This window comes from Micropterus dolomieu, linkage group LG01, assembly GCF_021292245.1.
Source record: "Micropterus dolomieu isolate WLL.071019.BEF.003 ecotype Adirondacks linkage group LG01, ASM2129224v1, whole genome shotgun sequence".
Lineage (NCBI taxonomy): Eukaryota > Metazoa > Chordata > Actinopteri > Centrarchiformes > Centrarchidae > Micropterus > Micropterus dolomieu.
In genome coordinates, this window is record NC_060150.1 from 5,241,661 (window position 1) to 5,265,762 (window position 24,102).

The following is a 24,102-nucleotide window of genomic DNA, read 5'->3' on the forward strand; positions in this document are numbered from 1 at the left end:
GAGAAAAGTTTCATGGGCGTCACGAGGTCTGGTATTTTTTTATGTAATTTGACTAAAAACCTTTCACTTGCACTAGGATTATTACAGTAACTTAATTAAAAACGTAGTGTACCTTCAAATAATTATAACAACATTGGTAAAACAGGTTTATTACTTATTCCTCCGAATTATAGCCTACTTATCAGCCCTTTTTAAAACGATCATTTAAGTCAGAACAGTATTTGAATAGATTTAATAGCAAACCTATTATATGAACTAAATAACTGGAAATACATGTAATAATGTCAGTGTCAATATAAAATAAATAATATTCCTGACATCAAAGCAAAGGGTGAAGAAGAAATGGCCCTATATAGATTTCAGACAAAGGTATGAAATGTTAATGTGAAAGGTAAATGTTACTCTGTCATGGTTAGTATGGGCCAACAGAATGAACACACACACACACACACACACATCTTTTTAGATTTATGATTAGACATATAGTCAATCGAAATCCAAATATATCTCTGATTCAAAATACAATATATAAAATCATTATCACAATATTGCCTACACACACACACACACACACACCTGTCTATAGATTTGTCTCACTCTTACCCCTGCCTTGGCTAACCTCTTCCTTTCTCCCAGTACTGTTTCCTTCCCAGATTATTTCCCACACTATTTTGAACCTGGTATCTTATTTCCTCCACCTGCAGCTCTCGGTGTGCAGCAGTCTCTGTTTGCATCTGCCTCTTATTTTCTCATAGCAGCCAGCCTTGGCAGTGGCTGCAGCACTACAGCAGGTCAGTCATAGTGAGCCAGTCCCAAATACTGTCAGCAATCTTTACATCTTGTCATGGTCACATATTTGTTTCATCAGCTAATATATCTCCTATGTTTGTTATAACATCTCTAGTCGCAGCACCAGCAACATCCCCAGCAACCCCTCAACAGCAACAGTTCCCTGTAAGTTATGTCAGCCCACCGTGTTTTAAAGCTAGAGCTGGGTATTCCCTGTGTTTCTTTTTCAAAACTGTGTCACAGCATTTGCTGATGTATCGATACAGAAGCATCTGTATACGCAAATAATCAAGGAATACATAACAATATATTTCTGTATCGATATTTTGAGAACAGACCTTTTATGTGCCCCTTTTATACTTTGAGCACCTGCCCTTCCAAAGGTCTCTGCACGGCCCTGCTTTATAGGATGGTGATGCTTTAGGTTAGTTTGTAGTATTTCTCATTGCTACTGGCGCAGGTTAAAAACAACAACCAATGTTTCATGTGGGACTCTAAGTAGTCTAACCCATTTGGGACTGTCTCATATACTTTGTAGCTGAACAGGGCTTTAAGTACACAAAGTATCTTGAGTCCAGCCACATTTTGGTACTTATTTATCCACAGTAGGTCTTTATGATTAAGGCTGGTGACTTTTGATATGTTGCTATGTTTCCTCAGTCGTCTCCCATCTTCCTCTCCATATCAGACACCAAAACGACATCATGCGGTGTGTTTAGCTAACTCAAACCACCCTGCAGTGTGTATTTTGGGAAGTGGGCTATAAAGGACTGCCATTGGTTGGGTTAGCGATAGCTTTGTTTCTGTGATGTGATTGGTTGGTAGTACAGCAATGTAACTTCCTGACAATATATCCAAGTTTCTAGTTATCACAGAAACGTTTCTATCATTGCTTATGTTTATTTCACTCTGTCCTAGTGACCTGCCCTCTGTGCCTTAAATAAAACGTACAATCTGGGATAATGAAAAGCTTTATGAGGTAATCTGATTGCTCCAAGCTTTATGTGGATGATTGGGAGTGACGAGGCAGTAAATAAAATGAGAGCACCAGATTAAAGTAATTTAAGAGGAAAAAGAAGCGAACGATCCCTCCACCCATGTGTGTCTGAATGTGTTCTTGTGTGTGTGTGTGTAGGCAGGGCACAATGATTTATGTAATCCATTTCCTCTCTGTGTTCGTGTGTGTGTGTATACACCTGAGGGCATGTGAAAGTGATCTTTGCCGTGTGGTTCCCCTCTCCGATGGATGAAGGACTAAAACGGACACCAAGCTCAGTGGAGGAATGGGGCTCCACTATAAGCTGGAACGCACACACACATGCACACACAAACAAGCAAACAAACAAACAAAGGGAATTGCTTTCATGGGGACAGAAAGATAGGATAAACAAAGTGACAAATCCTTTTAATCACACTGCCAGGCAAGCCACAGCTTTCCAACGGATATCCTGCAAGTCTTTTCCTTCCAACTGACAACAGTGATTCTTGTTTGTTTTAGGATATGTGTAAAAAGACAACAACTGAGTTATCAAGTGTCTTAATTTACTGTATTGTTCTTTTAAGAGATTAAATCAAATGCAAATACAATACCATATCCACTGAACAGAAACTACAAAAAACATCAAACATAATGGTAAATCAATATCCCCAGGGGCGAGAGCAAAGTAACTTCAGATGTATGTTGTGACAAATTAAGTTTTATTCTGAAATAATGGGATGGAATACTTAACAGATAAAACTGAGGATGAGGCACGAAGGTGAATGTGAGTGTGTGTACTAACAGTACTAACTGAATCCATTTCCAGTATGTAGTTTCTGGGGTTACTGTTGGCTACAGTTAGGTCGAGAGTATCAGCTGTTGGGTTAACCAGGGGAATGGTCAGTCTGCTCCACCTGACACACACACACACACACACACACACACACACACACACACACACACACACAAAGTTTTATTCAGTGAGGTGAAAAACATACGAAAAGATTAAGAATTTTTGAAAGTTAGAAACTGTAGAAACTTCCAAATATCAAAGAAAGGCTGTAAATGTTTTTAAATAATTACTTTCTACGCCTTGTAAATATGGTTAGTATTATCAACATGTACAGTAGTTTAGAGTACAGCAATGCTTACTCTTTGTCTGATGATGAATAAATTAAACAGTTAATCTAAGGCTCAAAAGCACAGATAACCAAAAAGGGCATGGAGTAAAGAAATCAGAATCAGAATCAGGTTTATTGCCAGGTACATTTGTACATAGGAGGAATTTGCCATGGTATAAATTGGTGCTTACAGTACACATGAACATGAATAGAAATATATAAAAAGTAAGGAGATCACAAAATGTATACCACAATTACAATAACACTATAATACAATGCTTACAAGTAATTAAATCAAATGAATGCTTGATGAGGTCTATCTGACCCAATGCTACATTTATAATTTACAGAGCTAATTAGCAGTGTGTGCAATTAATATGCGGCTATAACTGCCATACATTTGGCTGTTAGTGTAGTAACACATCTCTCCATTCATTAGAGGTCCTGTTTTAAACTCAGTGGACACATGCTTGTTGTTTCTTCTTCCTCTGACGTTAATATCATGGTAGACAAAGTTATTGTAATCACTTGTAATCAATTACTTTTGTACCTGTAAGGATACTGTAGGAATGATTACTAAATTTGTCCAGGTGGTCTGTTTAAGCAGCAGTTTTCTGAACTGAATCCGCTCAATAACAGGCTCGCCGTGCAGCATAGCGTAACATGGGGATCTACACCAGCTAAAAGTGAGCCAGCTTTGAGACAGCAGAAAGTTATACCCAAAGATAGCTGTTGAATTAAATACTGTCAATACTGTGTGCGTCTTTATCTTCTCAAACCACATTTATATTACTCCATATATATGAAGTTACACTGTAAAGTCTAAACTAGAACCAATACTTCTGACATTTCTTAGCTGCTTTATAAATTATTTATATAAATTACAACAGATGAGAGTGCTTCACAAGCTCCATCTGAACAGCAGTAGATTGGCCCCAAGGACTTAAAGATTACCGCTGACCATGCTATAGTTGTGTTCTTCTCTTTTGACAGATTCTCCTCAGATAGAAAGTCTGTATCACCAACTCATAAATGCGGGCCAAGGGTGTGCTTAAACAGTACTCTCCTGCAAATAAAATTTAAGTATGCTGCTGTTATTGTGGGATGTTTCAGAGTCCTCTGCCCCACGATTGCTGAGCAAAATGAAGCAGAGAGGGAGCCTAAAAACACACATCAATGAGGGAACATACTGATGGGATCGCTGGCATGAACAAATTCACAGTGGTGAATACAATATGTGTGTTTTAATTCCTAGCCAACAACCCTGCAGTGAAATAGTGTGTGTTGGTGTGTGTGCACCTACTTTCCCAGCTGACAGCAGGCCTGTGGTAGAGTGATGACTGGGGGAGGAAGAACATAAAGCTCCAGTTGATACCAGAACTCCCCCACCAGCTCTGACTGGAACACCACACTGGCAGAAAACAAACACCAAACCTATGCAAATACTGTACCACATTTTCACAGACAAATAAAATGCTGGGTGTACTCCATTACAGTATATTGTATTCCAAACAATGAATGGGCATGATTGCAAAATGGTCTCAAATTCAAGCCAAGGCATTTCATGAACAATGATCTTCACTTTAAATGATAAACTGTGTAGAGAAACTTTCTTCTTCCTCCTCCTTTAAAGGAGGTCGGGTCAGCTACAGTGCAGTGGGTCTTACCTGCCTGTCCTCTTCCCTACTCTACCAGGGGAGAACATAGCTTTGTAGGTGAGTTTCTCCTGTGGGGGAATTGAAATCCATTTGGCTCCACTCAGGTCGTCTCCTTCCAGGTACACATCCAGCATCATCAGCTCTCCTCGTGGGTTACTGACAGGAATCTCTATGGAAACTGAGCTCTGGGAAGACAACATTTCAAAGAAGATGCCTGTTTTTGCTTTTTCTTGTGATGTTCTGATAGTCTTTTGATCCAAGTGTAGAGGGAAGATTAAGTTAACTCTAACAGTGGCTAGCAGCAAAAACACAGCTTCAGGGCCTGAATGTTACAAATGTAATAATAATACTGAACTGAATTCACTCTTTTTCTTTCTTTCGATATAGATCAAATGGTCAGCTACAGAACATTTCACTTTATGCTAGTATGAATTAAGTGTCTTGCTTACTAACAAGTGGCTTGACCAATCTCAGACCACTAGACCACCACACCACTCACAGTTATACTGAATTTATGTTTCAGACACAAAACATGGTACTAGGTCATTATCATTATACATTATCATTATATAACACAAGGTTGAATAATAAGAAAAGTCCCTTCACGCTACACAAACATAACTTAACAGATAATTTAATGTGTATCATGATATATAAAATAAAATAGTTATTTAAATACATATATACATACACATGTACAAAAAGTGGCACAGATGAAAATTGTGTGGTCTCATGTAATATGTATTAAAAGGCTTGCTGTTGAGAAGTGCATAATATGGTAAGAGGGAATGGAAATGCATACAAATAACATCAGCAGCGGATGAATCACTACTGAGTGACCACTGCAGCAGTGTTTAATCAGCCATACAGAGGGAGAGAGACTAGCCAGGTCCAAAGAGTACAAAAGAACAGACGAAGAGTGAAAAAAAGGCAAATTAAAAGATTCATGATGTTACTTTACCAGAGTTTTCAAATCAACACCACAACACAAGATTGGAAGAGAGGAACAACAAGCTGCTTTACGTTTCTGATTTTCTCACTGACCCCCTGCTTATTTTTTGTTTACTTTTTAAAGCTCACAGCAGCTCCTAACCATTGTGATATTATTACATGATTGATGTGTTTACAGAAATAATCTAGTCAACAAAGTTTAAAAGTTTTACCAAAAATATCCCACAATTATTCAATCACTAATATTTTTGTTTTGTTAATATTTTTTGTTTAATTGACACCATTAGGTCACATACTGTTTCCTTACAAATGACCTTCCTCTTGAAAAATGAATACTCCAAGCCTTTTCTCTTCGATCAAATTTTGTGTTCCACTGCTTTCCAGACATGAGCAGCACGTGTCCAGTCCTGCATCGGGTTCTTTGTTGTGGAGCTCAGATACATCTGTAGTTTTAGTAAATACTCAGCTGAACTGAAAAAAATGTGGTGATGCAAATGTTTGCGTCCCTGAAGGTTATTTGCGACAAGGTTAGTAAAACAAAAAAAAAGTGTATGTTTGTAGAATTTACCTGAGCTGCACACTGTACATCTATGACCTTGATGGGCACTGCTGGCTCACAAATGATCTCTAGAGAAAAATGCACCTTGTAGTGTCCACGTACATTCCCTGGATGACAGGAACACACATATGGATTAAATGCAAAAATGTGTACACACACTTCACATGGAAGTTTTTCCCCCCGGAATTTATTATAATGTGAAGTATTTTTGAAGTTTTATTTAGACTAAATAAAACTAAGCTTACCTTTGTGTGTGTCTGCCTCTTGCATATCATAATTTTCTACAAATGACACAGAGCCTGCAAGAAAAGTAGTGGGCAAAAAGTTCAGTTTAGTTTTCTTTTGATTGCTTGTTTTATTCATGAAATTATTTATATATTCTTTATTTAGGTTTGTAGTTAATTAAGCTTTATTTGTATTTTATTAATTTACAAATGTTTAAACATCGTTGTTCTGTCTTTTTGTCTTATCTGTGTGCTCGATAACATGTGCAAACAGGACAAAGCCAGGCTGTAATGACAGATCAGGACAGCGGGAAAAATCAAAGGCCACCAGCCTGTACACCAAACTCATCCTCCACAATCTCTACATTTCTTTACAGGATAGTACCTATTCCCTTTGCTCCAAATTTACTTGCAGCAGCCATCTGACTTCTACAAAAAAAGAAACTAGCCTTATTTGACTTCACTGTTTTATCATTATTCTGTCTCAATGTCATCTAATGTGTTTTATTTGGATTATGTTGTGGTCTTACTGTGTATTTGATTGTTTTTACTGTGGATTTGATGATGTTTGATGTTTGGAGCATTGGACCAAATTAATTTTCCCAAGTCGGATAAATAGTTGATCTGAATCTGAGGTGTTAAAGCTGGCATTTAAACTACAGACACCAAGAATATGTGTTTGTGTGTGTCTGTTTAAGCAGATGTAATAGAATATAATAACCAAATGACCCAGACATTTGAGCACAGCTGCCTTCCACGTCACATCCTAAAAATCACCTGTCTGTTTTCCTCGATTCCATGGTGACACAGCCAGAGTGTAAGAAGAACTTTGACCAGGTTTAATCTCCAGGGAGGTGGCTCCACTTACAACAGACAGGTCTGTCTCCACCTATGTGCATGTGCATGTACACAAACATACAAGACAGAAAAAAACTTAAACAGACACTCGCTCACTTGCAACACTGTCAGACTGTAAGACCACAAGAAAATTTTGTGTTCTACAAATTTGGATTTTCAAATTATACATTAATTATGATAAAACACCAACATGCCCATGGTCCTTAAATATATATATTATTTATTGTTTTTCACAGTGTTGATACCATAGGTGAAGTAAACAATATACTGATAGTTATAGAGAGAATTTAATAGCTAACTATATAAGTAACAACTTTAGGGGGTTGCTGTAAAAAAGTTTTACAGACATTCATGGTCCCCAGAGGATGAATCCTACTGACTTTGGTAATCCCATCACTGTTCATCTTGCTCATCTGTTGTGTTTCTACTCTTATTTTAAGGCGATAGGAAAAATCTTACTATATGTATTATTATTAAAAATGCCTTTTCAGATTTCTCTGTTCATCGCCAACACTCATTCCTGTGCTCATTCTATTTGGTTCACATGGGAAATCTGGTTTTATCTTTTTGGCAGTACAAACATCAAACTGCCTGTGTGTTCTCCTTTACAGTAAATGTGTTGTGTAGGACTGTTAATGTGTAATTGTGCATCTTTGTCAGCAAGCAGCAGTATGTGTGGCAGTTATCTGCATGTGTGGTTATACCTTGAGAGTGACTTTGTTCTGGCTGTAGTTGGGGACATCTAGCTGTGTGTGTGTGGTTTGACCTACAGGGCAGTGTAATACCACGTGGTCCACGGGCAGGGGGTGCTCTCCCACTCCTCTCAGGGTAAACATGTGCTCAGTGCCGTTGCAGTCATTATGTAAGGACAGCTTGCCCTGTGGGGGTAGGGATGAAGTCCAGGCAGTCAAACACACACTATTGGTGTTAAGTGCACACACAGAGGAACAATGGCAAGCAGACTCTCATCTGCAGTCGAGCACTCTCACACTGACACAGGAACGTGGCTGATTACAGAGTCCAGACAAGTGACTGCGTTGGAGGGAGAAAAACCAGGCTACTGAGGCTGTGTAGTGTGACAGGCAAACAAAACAAGAATGAACACAGCGACTGCCTGCAGCTGCATGTCTTCTATTTAAGCACCACCCCCTAAAACACACACAGCAATGCATTGGTGGTTCAGTGGTAGAATTCTCGCCTGCCACGCGGGAGGCCCGGGTTCGATTCCCGGCCAATGCAACACACTTTTTTCCCCCTCCGTTATTGACCAAGAAAGTGGACATACATACAGTAGACAGTCACTAGATTGAGAATAAAGAATCACTTCTACACCAAAATGTGGATACAATTTATAAAAATCATATAAGAGTTTCTTTTTCACAGTACTTGAGCCAAACAAAAAAAAAAAAACAACTATACTGCTCAGTTTTGTGTCATTTATGGGCAGTGCTTCTGTCCTCTGCTCGCTCTGTTTATTTGTTCATTACTTAAACAAACTCTAAAAAGTAAAACCACATGGGCAGATGCAAGCGTGCTTTTTGTATACTTTGTGTCTGTACAGGCAAAGTCAGATATTCTGTCAGATATAAAATGAAAAAAGCTACATCAGATCAAGTTTTGTAAACATGGGTCCTAGAAATGTGGTCTTAGGACTCCAGGTTCTGAAAGCAGGTCCTGAAAATGGAGCCACTGTTATCAAAAGAATGTTTCTCAAAAAGATAAAGCTCATTGGAAGTAAAAAAAAATAAAAATAAAACCCAAAATGTCTGTCGTGGTTCGTAGAAAAGCACTGGATGATGATGCCGGCCATGGACAAAGCTTAAATTCCCAGATATCATCTTAACAGCCACAAAAACCAGACAGTGTGCTGTTGTTTGAGGCATCAAGATAAGTGGTAGTACTTAAGCTGACTGTTCCCTGAGAGGATGGATCTGAGCTAATGAGAAAAAAGGCCAAATGTGAGGGCTTGGTGGATGAGCATGGCAAGGGCATGGCTGCTGATATTGAATTATCCTGAACACACACACTAACTCAAGACCACGAAACTGTAAAGATGCCATGGTCTATCAAAATGTGTATAATAAGCAAGTTAGTTAAATAGCAAGTATGTGACAAAGGAAGTCACAAACAAAGAAAAATAATTGAAACCACAACAAAAGAAATTACCATGACAGTGCATTGTGCAGAAGGGTAAAAGGTGAGGGGGTAACAGGCTCTTGTCCCTGCTGGCACATACAAAACCTCTGGCCCGGAGAATCCCTCACCACACACCTCAGCTTGCATTTTCCAGTCTTTGTGGGTCTCATTGTGCTGTGAGAGACATATAGGCCTGATAAATGCACTCGAAACTACCATTATTAAACGGTTTGACATGTTAAAACCAATTTTGCATAACTAATAACAATAAAATAATCTTCTACTTACTAATATGTTAGTTTCAGTCAAGTGATGTGATCAGATCACAGATATATATTTTAACCTTGCTTTAACATAAGATAAGATCAGCCTTTATTTGTCTAACAGGTGAGAAATTTCAAACATTACAGCAGCAAGTGGATAGCATAGAATAAAGTGATAAGTGACAATAAACATAATACTAACACTATCAAATAAATAAATTATACAATACTAAAATATATTTTTACTAATACAAATTAGCAGCGCACTGTGCACAGTGGAAGAGACTACCACTCTCTTCCAAGAAATCAGGTTCTCATTATGGAAGAAACATCTAAAATCATTGGTAATGCTTTTTGGTTGGCCCTTAATAAGCAGCACAGACACAGACTGATCAATAAAATTTCTCTTCCCCTCACCAGTGGTATGTCTTGAGTGACTGACCGGTGAGCAGGCGAGCTAAAGTCCAAGTGGATGGATCCGCCCTGTGGTCACAAATGAGATATTTGGTAACATTAACAATGAACCACATAAAGCAACAAACAATCCAGCATTTACTTAATATACCATTAACAGGTATACTAAGCTCTGATAGCTGATCTCTACCTGTGAAGTAACCAGTGACTCTAGCACATAGACCCTGGTATCACACCAGGACCTCAGGACCACTTGACATGTAAATTGCCCCACGGAGTCTGCCTGGAACCGTATTGGGATGTCCACACAGCCACAATCTACTGAACAGAGGGAAGAGGAGATCCAGGAAGGGGAGGAGGTCAATAATCAAAGGAAAAGTGTTCACAGTTACATAAGTAAATCACACATGAATGAAGCTGTAAGTGTTAGGATTTGGTTTTTGTACTGTTGTTTTTCCGGTGTTTATTTGATATTGTATTGCCCCATGTCTGCTTGTCTAGTATTCAGTAACCTTGTCTTGTCTGTTACCCCAGTGATCCCTCTGCATGTCTGTCCTTGTTTTCCCCTTCTCTCTCTCTCTCTGCCTGTCTCTGTCTCTCTCTCTCTCTCTCTGCCTGCCTGCCTGCCTGTCCCTCGTTAACCCTGATCTCTGTCACCTGTGTGGCTCCCGCCCTGCTCGTTACTCCCTGTGTGTTTATATACAGTATACCTGGTGTTTGTGTCTTGTCTTTGTCGGTTCATTACTTTCTATGTGTGTTATGATCCCTCGTTGTCTGCCTACTCGTCGTGTTTCCCTGCATCGTTGGATTTCTGTTTGGGCAGCTTTTGTGTTTCTGGACTTTGTCATCAGCCACTCAGTTTGAAGGTGTGCTCGCTTTTTGTTGCCTTGAATAAACCGTCTGAACTTTACCTGCTAGCCTACATTTCCTGCGTTTGGGTCCTCCAACTTGCTCAACTCTGCCATAACCACCACTGAACGTAACAGTAAGGGCATTTCAGTTGGAGGAACTCAAGGACCTTTTGAGGAACTAAGGAACTTTACATGGGTTGCTTCCAGAGCCACAAGGTAGAACATTTAGTTTCAGTGCATTGGTTCCAGGTGTAAGAAAACTTTCTTTCAGAAGGTTAGCACTTTTCAGTAGTTAAGCAACTATCGGGGTGGAGTTTGCAGAGTTGAATGCTGCTCATTAGTCAAACACAGACTCCGCGGTTTCTAATTACTGAAGTACTGGGTGCGGCGAAAGCTTTGCTGCCAATTTGTCCCAGTGGCCACTTGAGCCACTGCCCACCTGGGTATGCTGGAATTTAGGTATTTATGTATGAGTATGTTTGTGTACCTGCAGGATTCTCCCAAGGTAGGTTGGTGTCTTCTTTTACAGGTATTGTAACAGTACTGGGTAAAGCAAAGTATTGTGGCAAAGACACTTCCACACTGTATTCTACCCCTTTACTGCAGTTCACACCTCTCAACAGTTGGTCCTAACAGGAGACAAGAGAAGAAAAGTGACTAATAAAATGTTGACAACAGGGAAAACAACTCACAATACTGATGTGGAATCCCCCCCCGCCTGCCTACCATACCACCAACCAACCATACACTTCATACTGTATATCCAAAGATCTGCACAAAGAGTGCATTTACCTGTTGTTTAAAGAGCTTGCGTGCAGCTGTGGTTGTCCTCACAGTGCTGCTATGCAAGGTGTTTGTCAGCATGCGCTTCCTATATTCATCAGCACTCATGCTGTGCTGACCCCAGATGGCCAGAGCTTGCTCCCAGGCCATATTGATCAACGGCAGACACACCACCTCCTCACACACCTGCCCCACCCTGCAGCGTAGGCTCAGTACTGCTACACACACAACTGGGTCTATCGTTAGAGAAAAAACATCACCAGTTGCTGGTGTTAGTTAAGCTCAAGCAGTGTCAGTTTCCCGGTTCGTTACAAAAAAATACACAATTATAAGTGTCAAACTGTATGCCAATGTTGTTTAACTGTCTGTGGAAACACTTTAAACAGGTCATTTAACACTAGTTAAATTAGTCAAACGAGACAAAAACAGACAAGAAGGAGAGTCCTTCTCCCCGACATTCAGGCTGCCTCTCACTGAAGATTCAGACCATGCCAAAGTAATAACCTGTAATACATTTATGAGTGTTTATCACTGTGGATATGAGACCATGCTTGGTCGAAAACAATACAGAATTTAATTGATGATTATGATATTTAATGTTGGTGTCCTGTCATGAGGATTGATGTTGATAATGTCTGGTTAATGGAAAAGCAGCTACAGTAAATAACATTTAGTTTCAGCAATTTTAGCTTTATGAGCAACATTTGGATGATAAGTTTCCTACCAGAGTTGTTGGGGATGGAGACTATGTTAGCACTGGGCTTGGCAGTGAGAGGGGAAGGAAGAGGTAATCCTGCTGTGGCCTTTACCATATAGACCATATCTCCCACCTAGAGGGACACAGAGACAATAATAAATAAATGAGGGTCACTTGCCACACTGGCTGGTAATGTTTGGAGACCCCCATGGAAAGAAAAGACAAGCTATTGATTTGACTGGCTGGGTTTGGGCGATATGGCCCTAAAATAACATTGTTTTTTTTTAATACATTTTCAAAATTTCTCTTTTATAATAAAAAGGATTTGCTAAGTAAGAATATTTGCAACAACAATATTTATGAACATAGAAAAAAAAAAGAATATGTCTGTAAATACATTAACATACAAACAAAACAAAACAGAGTCTTGCTGACAGAGCATCTGATTGCACTGACATACACACAATTAGCATATAAAACACATACACAAACACACACACACTTCAGGATGAAGATTTCATCCAATTAATTCTAATTTAATTTAGCATGCACTGTGGGTTTCCTCTACAGTCTGAGCAATTAGAAACTTATCTACCGTAAGTGCTCACAGCTGTCCGCAATTAAAAGATGCAAGTCAATAATCAATTTTTTTTTAAAAATCCATTTCAGGCAATTGACAGACAACCCAGACACTCACTGACCTGAGGGCAAACTAGCAGCACAGAGCAATACTTGGTGCCTGGGGAGAAGGGCAGGTAGTGGATGTTGAGAGTGTCTGCTTGGCCTGAATTCAGACAAATGCTCTTTACTGGACTCAGGAACTCACTGCCTTCACCATCTGGGCACACACACAAATGTATAAAGACCGCAAGCAAGCAGACATGAATAAAGGCTCAGCATTCACACACATGCATACACAGTAATTAAGGCAGCACAGAGTACAGAGCATGTGTGCATTTGTGTTCCTACTTACTGAGATCTGCATACTTCTCCTCCATCTCCTCCCTATAGCTCATGTCTGAAGTCATCTGCTCTATACTGAAAAAGGGGAGGAGGAGGAAAGAAAATCATAATCATTCATAGACTATGTAACCTAATTCAGGCGAACCACAGATGACCTCAGTCCTACTTCAAATCCTCATAGTCAACTCCTGATTAGGAGGAGGAGCTGGGCTGTTTGGCTTTGAAGACATCTCAGGTATTAAGGGATGCATACTAACCAGCTATTCTTAATGGCAACCCAGCACTCTCCTGAAGAACGACCTCATACTTTACCTCACCTTCTGAAGCAGTGATGAGCAGGAGGAACTCCCTTTTCCTTTTGATTAAGTTACTCTATAACAACTGTATGCAGAATATTTTATGTCTAATTCTCGTTTGTGTATAGCTAGCACGGAAAGTTTGCTTAAAGCTGGAGACACACAGAATCCAGCAAGGAACTCTGTGGCAGTGAGTTGGGCGGTGCTTACTTGTGGATTGTACGCTTTCAACATGACAGAAGTCAGAAACTTTCTCATTGTAGAAATAAACATTACACTAAATTGTGTTTCTGAAAACATGTAAAGCAAGAAATAGGCACTGCGTAACAGAATCTTTATTCATATTTGACCAGCACTGCCTAGTTTTACAGTTTGATCTGAGTGTCCTGAGCCTGGTGCTTTGTGCTCGATGGGCTCATTTGCATAAACTTGAGAGTGAGTCATGTTTATGCAAATTCTCATACAGCGATTGGCCATTAGACCACAGTCAACTCGCCGTGGCGTATCCATCATGCACTGTGCGGCCGGATCTCCTGCTCTCCATAGAAAATGAAAAGGATCCGTCAACTTGACATCTGTCAACGGATCCAGTGTGTTTCCAGGTTAAGGCGTGAAAATCCTATGCCAGCAGACAAAAAAATCTGTAGAGACAGAGTGTTGGAGACTGACTACCCAAGGTGCTATAGTCCATTTACCATACAGAAACAAGGCTCTCCCCTGTTGTACTCATTAAAACAGCCACTGTATGTTTAAAATCAGCAGGTTGAGCTTAAGATGAACGCAAACAAACAACCTCAAGGGGAGAGGAAAAAAAAATCTTAATGAACTTCAGCCTACAGATGTCTGCAAATTCTCTCCATTTCACTAGGGCAGTTTATCTCACCTCCCCGCATGATTCACATGGGTCACATTTTCAGGTCGGAAAACATCTAATCCCTGCTTTGTGATGTGAAGACTTTTGTCATGTTAACCCCTGGATGGTGCCCACGAAAATAAATATAAGCCTTTGTGCACAAGAAACTGTGACAATACAGTGTGTGCTTCTGATTGTGTGTGAGTGTATTAGCTGTCTCTGCTGAGTGCATGTGTTACCTGGTTTTGGAGGAGGCCTGCTGAACAAGGCCATGTTTCTTCTTTTCAGGCTCCAGTGGGTTGAACAGAGACTCCACCAGCACCACCCTAAATACACACACACACACACACACACACCAGAGAGGTTTGAATTCAGCAATACAACACACATTCTGTACTAGGAGTTGGAAAGCCACATTGCTGTTGAATTTTCTTAATATCATTTAAACAAAATGTAATTTACCCCCATTGTGCTAAGTATCTGCCAGTATCTAAAACCTGGGCAAGTAACACCAAAGATATCTAAATAGCTAGATTCTACTAGATTTTTTGTACTTTCACTTTTACGGCGAGAGGGGATTCTTAACAGCCACAAATTGCGTACATACACGTGTACGTGGACACAGACACCTACCTAAACACAGCTTCTTTGTTGAAAGGGTTGGTCACAGGCACCTGGATTACATTCAGCTGGTAGCATGGAGACTTGCACTTGACAGTGTTCTAAGGAGAGACAGTAAGACGCAGACAGTCTGTCATCTAGTTATCATCAGACTACGGTTGTAGCCAGCCACTCTCTTTAACAGCCAGCCTTTGGAAACACATTGTACTCCAAACTACAGTTTGATTTGATATGTGTTAGACACAGCACACTAGTGTGTAGCGATTTAGTGCTATCAACAAATCTGTAAGTGGGGTATTAAGTGTAACTACAGCGTGATAGTCAGTCCACCCCTTTAGTTAGTTATACTCACTGTTGGTGTGATGTGACTGACGTGGGTCTTCAGGTTGAAGGCGAGAGTGGTGCCGTACAGGCCAAAAGGAGAGCTGGAGATGAGCAGAAGGACTGCGTGCATGGGCTGCATGAAGGAGCAGCTGAACTGGACGGTCAGTTCAGTGCTCGCCCTGAGAAAATCAACACAGCCATCGGCACATGTGATAATTCAGCCTCTGTTCTACATGAACCAGAAGGCACTTCACGGTGCACTTCTTTTACAACTCAATTATTTTATTATACCACCTGGCATTTTCAGATTATAATAGTAATGCATCCGCAGGATTGTAATATTATGCTTCTGCATAATGGCATTGCCCTTAAAGACAACATTTATTTATTTATTGAGTAAAGCTAGGGATTCAATATGTGATGTGGGATATTTTTATACAGAGATACACTTTTAATGAGCTAAAATCTCAAAGCAAAACCAAATTTACTCCAGTTGGGCACTTGAATAAGTTGAAAAGCGTTTTTCCTTTTCTTTGCAGGGCACATGTCAGCCCAAAAAAGTTATTTTAGAAGTGGAGATGCAAAGCCACTTCTTCACTAAGGAAACCAGTTTTAGTGTAGTTTAGTATTCATTGTTGATGCTCACTACAAAGGCATGCACCAATGTTTCATAATTACAATTTTACTGCATGAGACTTTTTTTCTTAAGATTGTGTATGCTTCAACCTGGAAAAATAACCCTGTAAACACTTCCTTATGTTTGTAGCAGATCATTTTAGTGTGTTGCAATTAAATGTAGTTCTTAAATTTAAATGGAAATAATGCAAATGTCAAACCAATCCAACACAAGGCAAGGTCTGAATTCTGATCCAATTATGTGCATAATGTAATGTTCAAGTATAAAACAGTCCTTTTAAGGAGTGTTGGCAGGTTTGGTTACATCAATACCATAAAAAGAGACAGCATAATGTACATACGTGTAAATCACAATAATGTATTATAATTGAATGAGTATTCAATAACTATTTACCATTAGTATTTATTGAATATCTTTAGTTTTGAAAGTGTGTTTGCTTGTTTAATAAAGGGTAAAAAATATACTTTGGAGGAATGATGACAGTGTGTCCACCAGGGAGGGAGAAGAGATGGGCATCGTCTCCTAGAAGGAAGGCCTGGTATTTGACAGGCTTGGAGGTTGGGATTTTCAGACGAATCTGGAAACACACACACACACACACACACACACACACACACATTTTTTATACAAATGTATAAACACAGGCAAGCACAACCACAACATAGAGACAAATGCTGCTGCTGCCGGAAAACAAGACAATGAGTCTTCCTTAGCTCAGACTGACATCTATTTTTTGTTAGGCTTGTAATGCGGCTTAACCTGACAATGTGGATCATTACCCAAATGCATATTTGTCTGTGTTTGTAATCATGTTAGTGTGTGTGTTTCTATAATCCTATTTATATATGTGTGTGTCTATAATCCTGTTAATGTGTGTCTGTGTGATCCCAGCTGCAGTATTTTTATGTGTCTGTGTTTGTGTCATTATCTGTCCAGGAGGTCATCATCCAAGCCATTTTCAGTCTCACAGTGCTCATGAATATGATTTACAAGGCATGCAGTTAAAATTTTATTAAGCTGTCTTTTAAGACCAACATCGGAGTTGTGTTTGTGTGTGTGTGTGTGTGTGTGTGTGTGTGTGTGTGTGTGTGTGTGTGTTACCTGTTTGCTGAAAGTGTTGTGCAGGCCTCCTGAGAGAGTAATGGTGTGCACTGGCAGGTACTGAGGCAGTCTCTCATACAGGTGAACACACAGCATTAACATGTGCACTGGATTGGGGTCTGACAAGTCTGTTGGCTGAACACACCACACAGACACACTCAGATACAGGGACACACAGGGACAAAGTCACAACAGGAAGTCGGAAATCTTGAGAAAACAGGGCTTAAAGCAAAGAAATTGTCTGTGCCTGAAATTTGTTCAAGTGTTAGGAGAAAGAATGAAAGAGAAGGTGAGTCCACGAAATGATTAAAATAAATAACGGAAAATGCACCACTGAACACAATAAGAGTCATCATGTATGAAATATCTGGAACATTTTAACATGTCTTAAGTCCCGTGTGTCTGTGTCAAAATGGCATGTATTAAAAATAAATTGATTTTCAAATCTAAAATGGCTCTGAGCCTGAGAACTTTAAGCCCTGTGAATAGCCTGAATTGAATGAGCCTAACAAACTAAACCAGGATGAGGCGGTTTCATAAAGTTGATTTAAAGCAAATGGGATCAGAAAAGAATTGCACAGAAGAATTGCATTAATAAATTTGAAACACAGACCTACGATATCAAGCATATATCACATCAATATACAGTGAGGCATATTGAACAGAATGTGAAGAAATAATAATAATAAAGCAAAAACTGTCATAAACAAAGCAAAAGAGAACATTTGGCAGCATGTTGAACATAGACTCTGTAATAAGTAGACATAAACCGAACAGATGAACTCTTTCTAAGCATATAATCCTGGGTTCAAGTGCAGTGTGAGTAATGTCAAGTTTTTTTCCCATTAAGTGCTGAAAGATAATGTGCAAGACAGCTAAGATGCAACATGACATTAAACAATGTTGAAGTATCGAATGTCTTTAGATTGGTTGTCTATTGCCTTGACAAGGAAAGGAGCCGCGTTATAAATGGTTTTAGTTTGGCTGATTAACTAACCTGACCAGGACCAGGCTAGTCTGGAGGAATAAGTTTTCGTGATAACTTAGGTCACTTTTTATGAAAATATTCCTATTTTACTGAAGTAAGTCTGAAGTTATACTAGTCATCTTGCTGTATGAAACACTGCTCTGGTCCCATCTGGTATTTACCTGTACATCTAGGTTGAGACAAAGTGTCGTCAGGGCCTGGGCCACTATGATGTTGTTGTGAAGGATCTGCTCCAGAGTGCTAGTTGTGTTGGTGTACATCCTCCCAAAGTGGCTGCAGATCTTATTAGGCACAAAAAAAACTATGACAAGGTTTTTCTGTAACGAGCTCTAGCAGGCAAAACGCTACAACTAAAACAGAGAGCAAGTTGCACTCTCTCACACTCACACACACACAAAACTGTGTTTAGCATGATAAGAGGCTCCTCTAATCTTGTTCAGGACTAAGTGCGTCCTCATCACATCAATCACAGTGCCACTTACAGACATTAGCCGCCATCCCTCATTAACTCAAACACACTGACGAGGGTCTGCACAAAATTAACGGACACACTCAGAGACACATGTACACACACTGACCAGAAAAGGGCAGTAGGCAGCAAGCAGAGCAGCTAGCACCAGTCCATCTGTCAAGTCCAGGTCAAAATTCACTATCCAGCGTGCTGGTGGGACACCACCTGCAAAACATTACCATGCAGAAACGACCTATCAATCAGTAATAAATTTCAAGGAATCAAAAGGTAGTAAAAAAATTACCATCCTCAAGCCTTACAGGATTTTAAATTGTGTACTATGTGCTGAAGAAATGCTTTCACAAGGTCTGACTACATTCAGAAAGTATGAAACGCACAACATATTAAACATTCAATGAAAAAAAAGGTTGAACAAGTTGAAATGGTCACAGAAGTGGGTGAAAAGTTGAAACAGTTTAAAACAGGCTCAACACAGTATGCACAGACTGTAGTTGTATTGATCACAAAGACCGCAAAATAATTCAACATAAGGGGCCTATTATGACAAATACAGAAAAACTGTTTCTGACTGGCAGCATAACAGCATGTTTAATGACATATTACAGATCTCAATCAATATGTGGAACCTAAAGAAGAAAAAACATCTATTTGCTAGGCTAATTAATAATTATTTTACATTTACAGATGTTCTGTCCTATGTGGCCAGGAACAGCTCCAAATCCATTACCAAGTTTGCCGATCACATAGTACTGACATTCAATTCAATTTCATTTATATACTGTAGCAGCAAATCGTAACAGAAGGTATCTCAGGGCACTTTTCATATATGCCTTTACTACCTTCGACATCTTAAAAATCTCTGGTAGTTCTAAAGACCTTCTACTCTGGTACTGTTGAATCCTGACAAGTGGCATTGCCAACCGGCCTGGGAACTTCTCTGCTCAGGACTGTAGAGCCCAGATTAGGGATGTCCCAATTAAGTGTTTTTTTGTAAATCGCAGGTGAGGTGCACCACATTAAATTTTGCATATCTTATTTTTCATGACATACATGATCCAAATACTGAAGCTCATGACCCAGGTTAAATCCCCCACTGTGACCCATCCACCATTGTGTCCCTGAGCAAGACACTTAACCCCTAGTTGCTCCAGAGGCGTGCGACCTCTGACATATATAGCAATTGTAAGTCGCTGTTAATGTTAAAACTGTTAAGCTGCTAACTTATTGATATGATATGAATGAAAGTTTAATTGGGGAGTGAACCAGCTGATACTTTCATCAGCTAACACGTATCACCCAGTGCAAAAAGACTCCACTTGCGATTTTACAGTGGTGTTATAGAGAGCAGTGTCTTCCCACCACAAGTCTTTGGATGGATACAACAGCCATGTTACATTTTTTTCTGTCCTCCAGTTACTCACAGAAATAATGTTGATTACGGATAGCTGATATGACCTGCTGCGGGCGACATTTCACAAGCTGTTATCTGAATGTTTTGTACACTGCTCTTTGTTAATGAGTAAGAGAGGGGAGAGATTACAGATCTAATTACTGATCTGTTGGCGTCGAGTTTAGTGAATCTGTGTTTTCTGTCAGAACTCATAGCAATTATTTTCACATTCACAGACTCTAACTTTTACTTTCATATGCAAGCAAAATGATGCACTGTGGAGCCCAGCAGTCAGAAAGGAGAGCAGTTTTGCAACACTAGCAGACTGAGGTAGACAAATCAGTAGAAGTACAATAAAGAAAGGATCTTTATTTAAGCCAATACTAATCCATTAAATATGCTTGAATCGGCTCAGGCTACTACAACATTTCTACTACAGACTGAGTCTATATACACTGTAGTAGGTTACAACTTATACATGTTTATAGTTGTTTATCTTTAAGTTATTAGGTTTTATATTTTTGGTTCTTACTTTTATTAGAATAATTATTCACTATGCCACACTGCATTTCACTGCACATTGTGAAATGCACCTTTGAACTTTGAATCTTAAAAAAAGTTATACATGTTTTGTGTCATACCTGTACCCCACGCAGTTTTCCTCGAGCTCTGGTAGTGCATGTTGAGCCATGAGAGCAACTGGAGCTCTCGGACTGAATAGATGTTACTGGCAAGCGGCTGTAAGCCAGGGAGGATTCCATCAACGTTTTTGTGGTTCAAACTTGAGTTCAAACCGCTCTCTGCCACGCGACACAACACCAGCACCTGGGCATGTGCAGAGGAACATTCAATACTGGTATTTAACAAGAGGAGACTGACATTTCTCAGCACTAGTCTACTTTACATTTACTCAGGCTTCTATTAAGCTGATAGGAGCTATAAACCTTTGTAAAGTCAAAGTGCTTTCATGTAACCTTTGATTGAACCTTTATTTGACTGTCAATAAGTATTAATTATTTCAGACAACCACTGCCTGGAAGGGACAGAAAGACATAACTCATGAGAAAGCTTGAGTCTAAAAGGTACATCACATTGATTGAGGTAATTTGCAGCTCCATTCTATTAATTGCACAGGTGTGGAAAATTAAATTCCACAAGATCACAGAGTGACTTGAAGGGATATCCATGAACCTGCATACAGTGGATAAGGACAGGGCAAAACAGAGGGAGCCAGAAAGAGTTTTTCACCTTGTATATTTGCAGCAGCACGTCAGTCCACGATCGTTTGCTTAGAGACTCATAGTCAACACTGCTGTAGTCCAGACCATATGCTTCCTCATTTGCCTAAGAGAAACACACATATATGTATATATGGCACAATAGAAATATGTTGTGTGTGAGACCATGAGTGAGACCAAAGAGGCCTCACTAAAGGAACAGGACATTTACAATTTGATGCACATGGTGTAGGTCTACAACCCAATTATTTTGTGTGCATGTTTATCTTTACCTGCAGGGAGCACCAGTGTTTGAACTCCTGCTTGTCTAGCAAGTACTCTGGTCTGATGTGACAAAGGCAGGCTCCCTGCACCCTGAAACAAAATTATAATGAACAGAAAAAAAACAAAAAAACATGACAGTGGCCCCAAATATTTTCCTAAATGTAATTTTAGCCCTTTTCAGATATGGAAAATGTTACACTGCTGGCTTCATTTATCTCCTAAAGTGTGGCACTTTGCCTTTCAGACGAAACAGTAGGTGTTCATTACATAAATGTTCCTTACAAAACATTTATGTAACAATGCTGGTGTGATTAGTGCCGTAGTTATATGATTTATTTCTACCTTTTACCGCTGACGGCATTCAATTCATACTTTTGACATGTGCCATGTTGGTAGCTTTACAGAAACTGATCTTGGAACATTGCTGCTTGTGACTTTTACATAAACGTGAATCTGGTACATATTCAAACACAACCAACACATTTTCATTACATATACATAACAAAAGGCACGTCTGAAAGGGGCCTTAGTCAGGAGTCAAACTAATAATGTCAGCAGCATTGTATGGCCTACCTGAGAAAAGCAAGTATGGCTTCATGCTGTTGTAGCAGCTGATTGGTGCGCTGGTCAATATCATTGGAAAAAGTCTGACAGTGAGGAATACCAGGAATCTGTTTGCCAGTCAGGTAATGAAGCATGTCCACTACAGACCTGAACACAACAATTCAAACAGTACTATACAGTTATATGCCTTGCATCTAGAGCAAGATCAATGCTGATATTAATTAAAATCCCGCTAGAGCTTCAGTTCAACTATCATCTACTATTTTCCTTGACCCATTGTAACTCTAAATAACCAATGGTGAATACAAACCTGAGTAGACTGCCCAGTGCCATTTAAAAAACAGACAAACATTATTTGCACATGAGATTTCCATATAAAAGAAGTAGTCAGCTGAGAGAAGCTGCTTTCAATGTGTATAATTTCAACCTCTTTGAATAACTTAGTTTCACTATGGTTGGTGATTTAAACTTCCAGCTCTATGTAATGTTGTCATAATATTAGCTAAGTCAGCCTTCACTACTTTGCAGCATAAGAATTCATCTGAGAACTACAAAAAACATTTGTAACTATCTGCTCAAAGGGTGTGTACACATCACTCATATACATACCTGGAGTCTTTATTTTGACTGACTCGATAAGTCCGTCCACTGGAATGACTCGTTTGAATTTTCGACACAACTCTGGAGGAAGAGAGGAGACATACATTATAGTAGAAGAAGTCACTTAAAGTGGAAGTCCTCTAACATAAACAAAGTCTCCAAATGTGGCTCCTGAGATAAATTAATAGGGGAATCTCTAGGGTATACCTTCTGAGCGTGTGTGGTACAGAGATAGGGTGTGGTCCATTCGGCCACCCAAAGAGGCTAAACCACCTCTTCACAGCCACTAAAACATTCTGGTAATACTGTCCTTCCTCTGAGTTGGCAGCAGGGAATTCTGGGACACCAATACCGGTAGGGGTGTCTCTGTTAGGAGAGACGTTTGTATCCCTGCTGGACTGACCGCTCACACTGTCGCTGTCTGGTAAGGAGTCTGAACAGGACAGATGCACACAGTGTTCAGTACATAAAAACACACTCCTGCTGAGGAAAGATATAGATCAGTGGTTCCCAGCCTGGGGTCCGGTCACAGGGGGTTCCCAAAGCTTTATCTGTTTTGAGGTTGTAAAAAAAACTTTTATTTGCACATTTTTTTTAAATCGTGATAACACACTAGATAATTTATACAAAGTCTGTATACATTTTTTTCCTCACTTAAAGCAGTAGGCAGACTACTTAGTAGTAGGGCTGTAATGGTTTTGAAACAGAGACCAAGTCCATGATCTCGTGTCACGGATCCGAGAGACAGGACCGCGACACACCCGCTCATTGGACTGTTGAGCTCTCATTAAGACAACTGTGGCGGTGGCGGCTGGTGGGGGGTGGGCTCGGTAGCAGTGTATATTGTAGGCTATTCGTATTAACAGTTATTGTAGGTCATTTTTCCACCTTATACTTTAGTGTTTATTTACTTGAATCTGTTCTTCTCCCCACACTCACACACACCTTGCCTTCACCTCTGGTCTCTGGACAAACACGCTGGCTGGCTCCGCCTCTTTCTGTCTTTCTCTCCCTGTATGTGTCTCAGCTGATTTTCTCCATCAGCAGTATGTTTCATAAAGTCGCCCTGTTTAATAAATTCACCTGTGATTCAGTTTTCAAGTGTGCCACATTGATCGGAACTGAAACCTAACGTTAGTGAGTGACATCTGCAGTGGTGCGTTCACTGTCGCTCCGTAATGTGACATTTCCTGCGTGTAATACCACATGACCTCTCCCTCACCGTTTATCTGCAAAATGCTAAAGTGGTTTGCCAAATATACTTTAGCAGGTGCAACTATACATGTCTGGCCTGCCCAAGTAAAGTATAGGCCTATGTTGAAAACACTTAAGTTAGTGCAAGCTGTAGGCCTATAGGCTATTTTGTAAATATTACACCTTATAAACACCTTTTCTTGTTATTAAACAATACCAAGAAACAAAACACCAGGAGACTGTTGGTGAAGGCCAGCCAAGAGCTGGCATTGATTTACACAGAGCCATGGAGGTGTCATTTGACTCCATTTGTT

General features: G+C 39.8%; 1 protein-coding gene and 1 non-coding gene across 8 annotated transcripts in view; one reads left to right on the plus strand and one right to left on the minus strand.

Annotated features, from left to right (window-relative positions):
• LOC123973402 (cilia- and flagella-associated protein 47-like) overlaps positions 1-24,102 on the minus strand; it is a 71,501-nt gene that overhangs the window by 14,754 nt on the left and 32,645 nt on the right. For 3 of the 7 annotated variants that reach the window (XM_046053422.1, XM_046053404.1, XM_046053389.1), the window contains exons 32-60: positions 22,802-23,027; positions 22,604-22,675; positions 22,004-22,141; positions 21,439-21,520; positions 21,177-21,272; positions 20,570-20,753; positions 18,645-18,742; positions 18,228-18,347; positions 17,079-17,213; positions 16,442-16,554; positions 15,369-15,519; positions 15,029-15,117; positions 14,635-14,721; positions 13,257-13,321; positions 12,985-13,121; positions 12,311-12,416; positions 11,596-11,822; positions 11,291-11,432; positions 10,143-10,273; positions 9,956-10,021; positions 9,306-9,449; positions 7,844-8,017; positions 7,059-7,170; positions 6,303-6,356; positions 6,067-6,164; positions 4,557-4,732; positions 4,193-4,300; positions 2,571-2,682; positions 1,986-2,090 (exon numbers count right to left, since the gene is read on the minus strand). In XM_046053422.1, coding sequence (XP_045909378.1) covers positions 1,986-2,090; positions 2,571-2,682; positions 4,193-4,300; positions 4,557-4,732; positions 6,067-6,164; positions 6,303-6,356; positions 7,059-7,170; positions 7,844-8,017; positions 9,306-9,449; positions 9,956-10,021; positions 10,143-10,273; positions 11,291-11,432; positions 11,596-11,822; positions 12,311-12,416; positions 12,985-13,121; positions 13,257-13,321; positions 14,635-14,721; positions 15,029-15,117; positions 15,369-15,519; positions 16,442-16,554; positions 17,079-17,213; positions 18,228-18,347; positions 18,645-18,742; positions 20,570-20,753; positions 21,177-21,272; positions 21,439-21,520; positions 22,004-22,141; positions 22,604-22,675; positions 22,802-23,027 — 3,548 coding nt within the window. Of the gene's footprint in view, positions 1-1,985; positions 2,091-2,570; positions 2,683-4,192; positions 4,301-4,556; positions 4,733-5,827; positions 5,970-6,066; positions 6,165-6,302; positions 6,357-7,058; positions 7,171-7,843; positions 8,018-9,305; positions 9,450-9,955; positions 10,022-10,142; positions 10,274-11,290; positions 11,433-11,595; positions 11,823-12,310; positions 12,417-12,984; positions 13,122-13,256; positions 13,322-14,634; positions 14,722-15,028; positions 15,118-15,368; positions 15,520-16,441; positions 16,555-17,078; positions 17,214-18,227; positions 18,348-18,644; positions 18,743-20,569; positions 20,754-21,176; positions 21,273-21,438; positions 21,521-22,003; positions 22,142-22,603; positions 22,676-22,801; positions 23,028-24,102 lie in introns of those variants that run through there. The other 4 variants (XM_046053413.1, XM_046053397.1, XM_046053430.1 and 1 more) reach the window with 4 other exon arrangements.
• On the plus strand, positions 8,308-8,378 carry trnag-gcc. The gene has a single exon. It is a non-coding gene; the product is annotated as a tRNA-Gly (tRNA).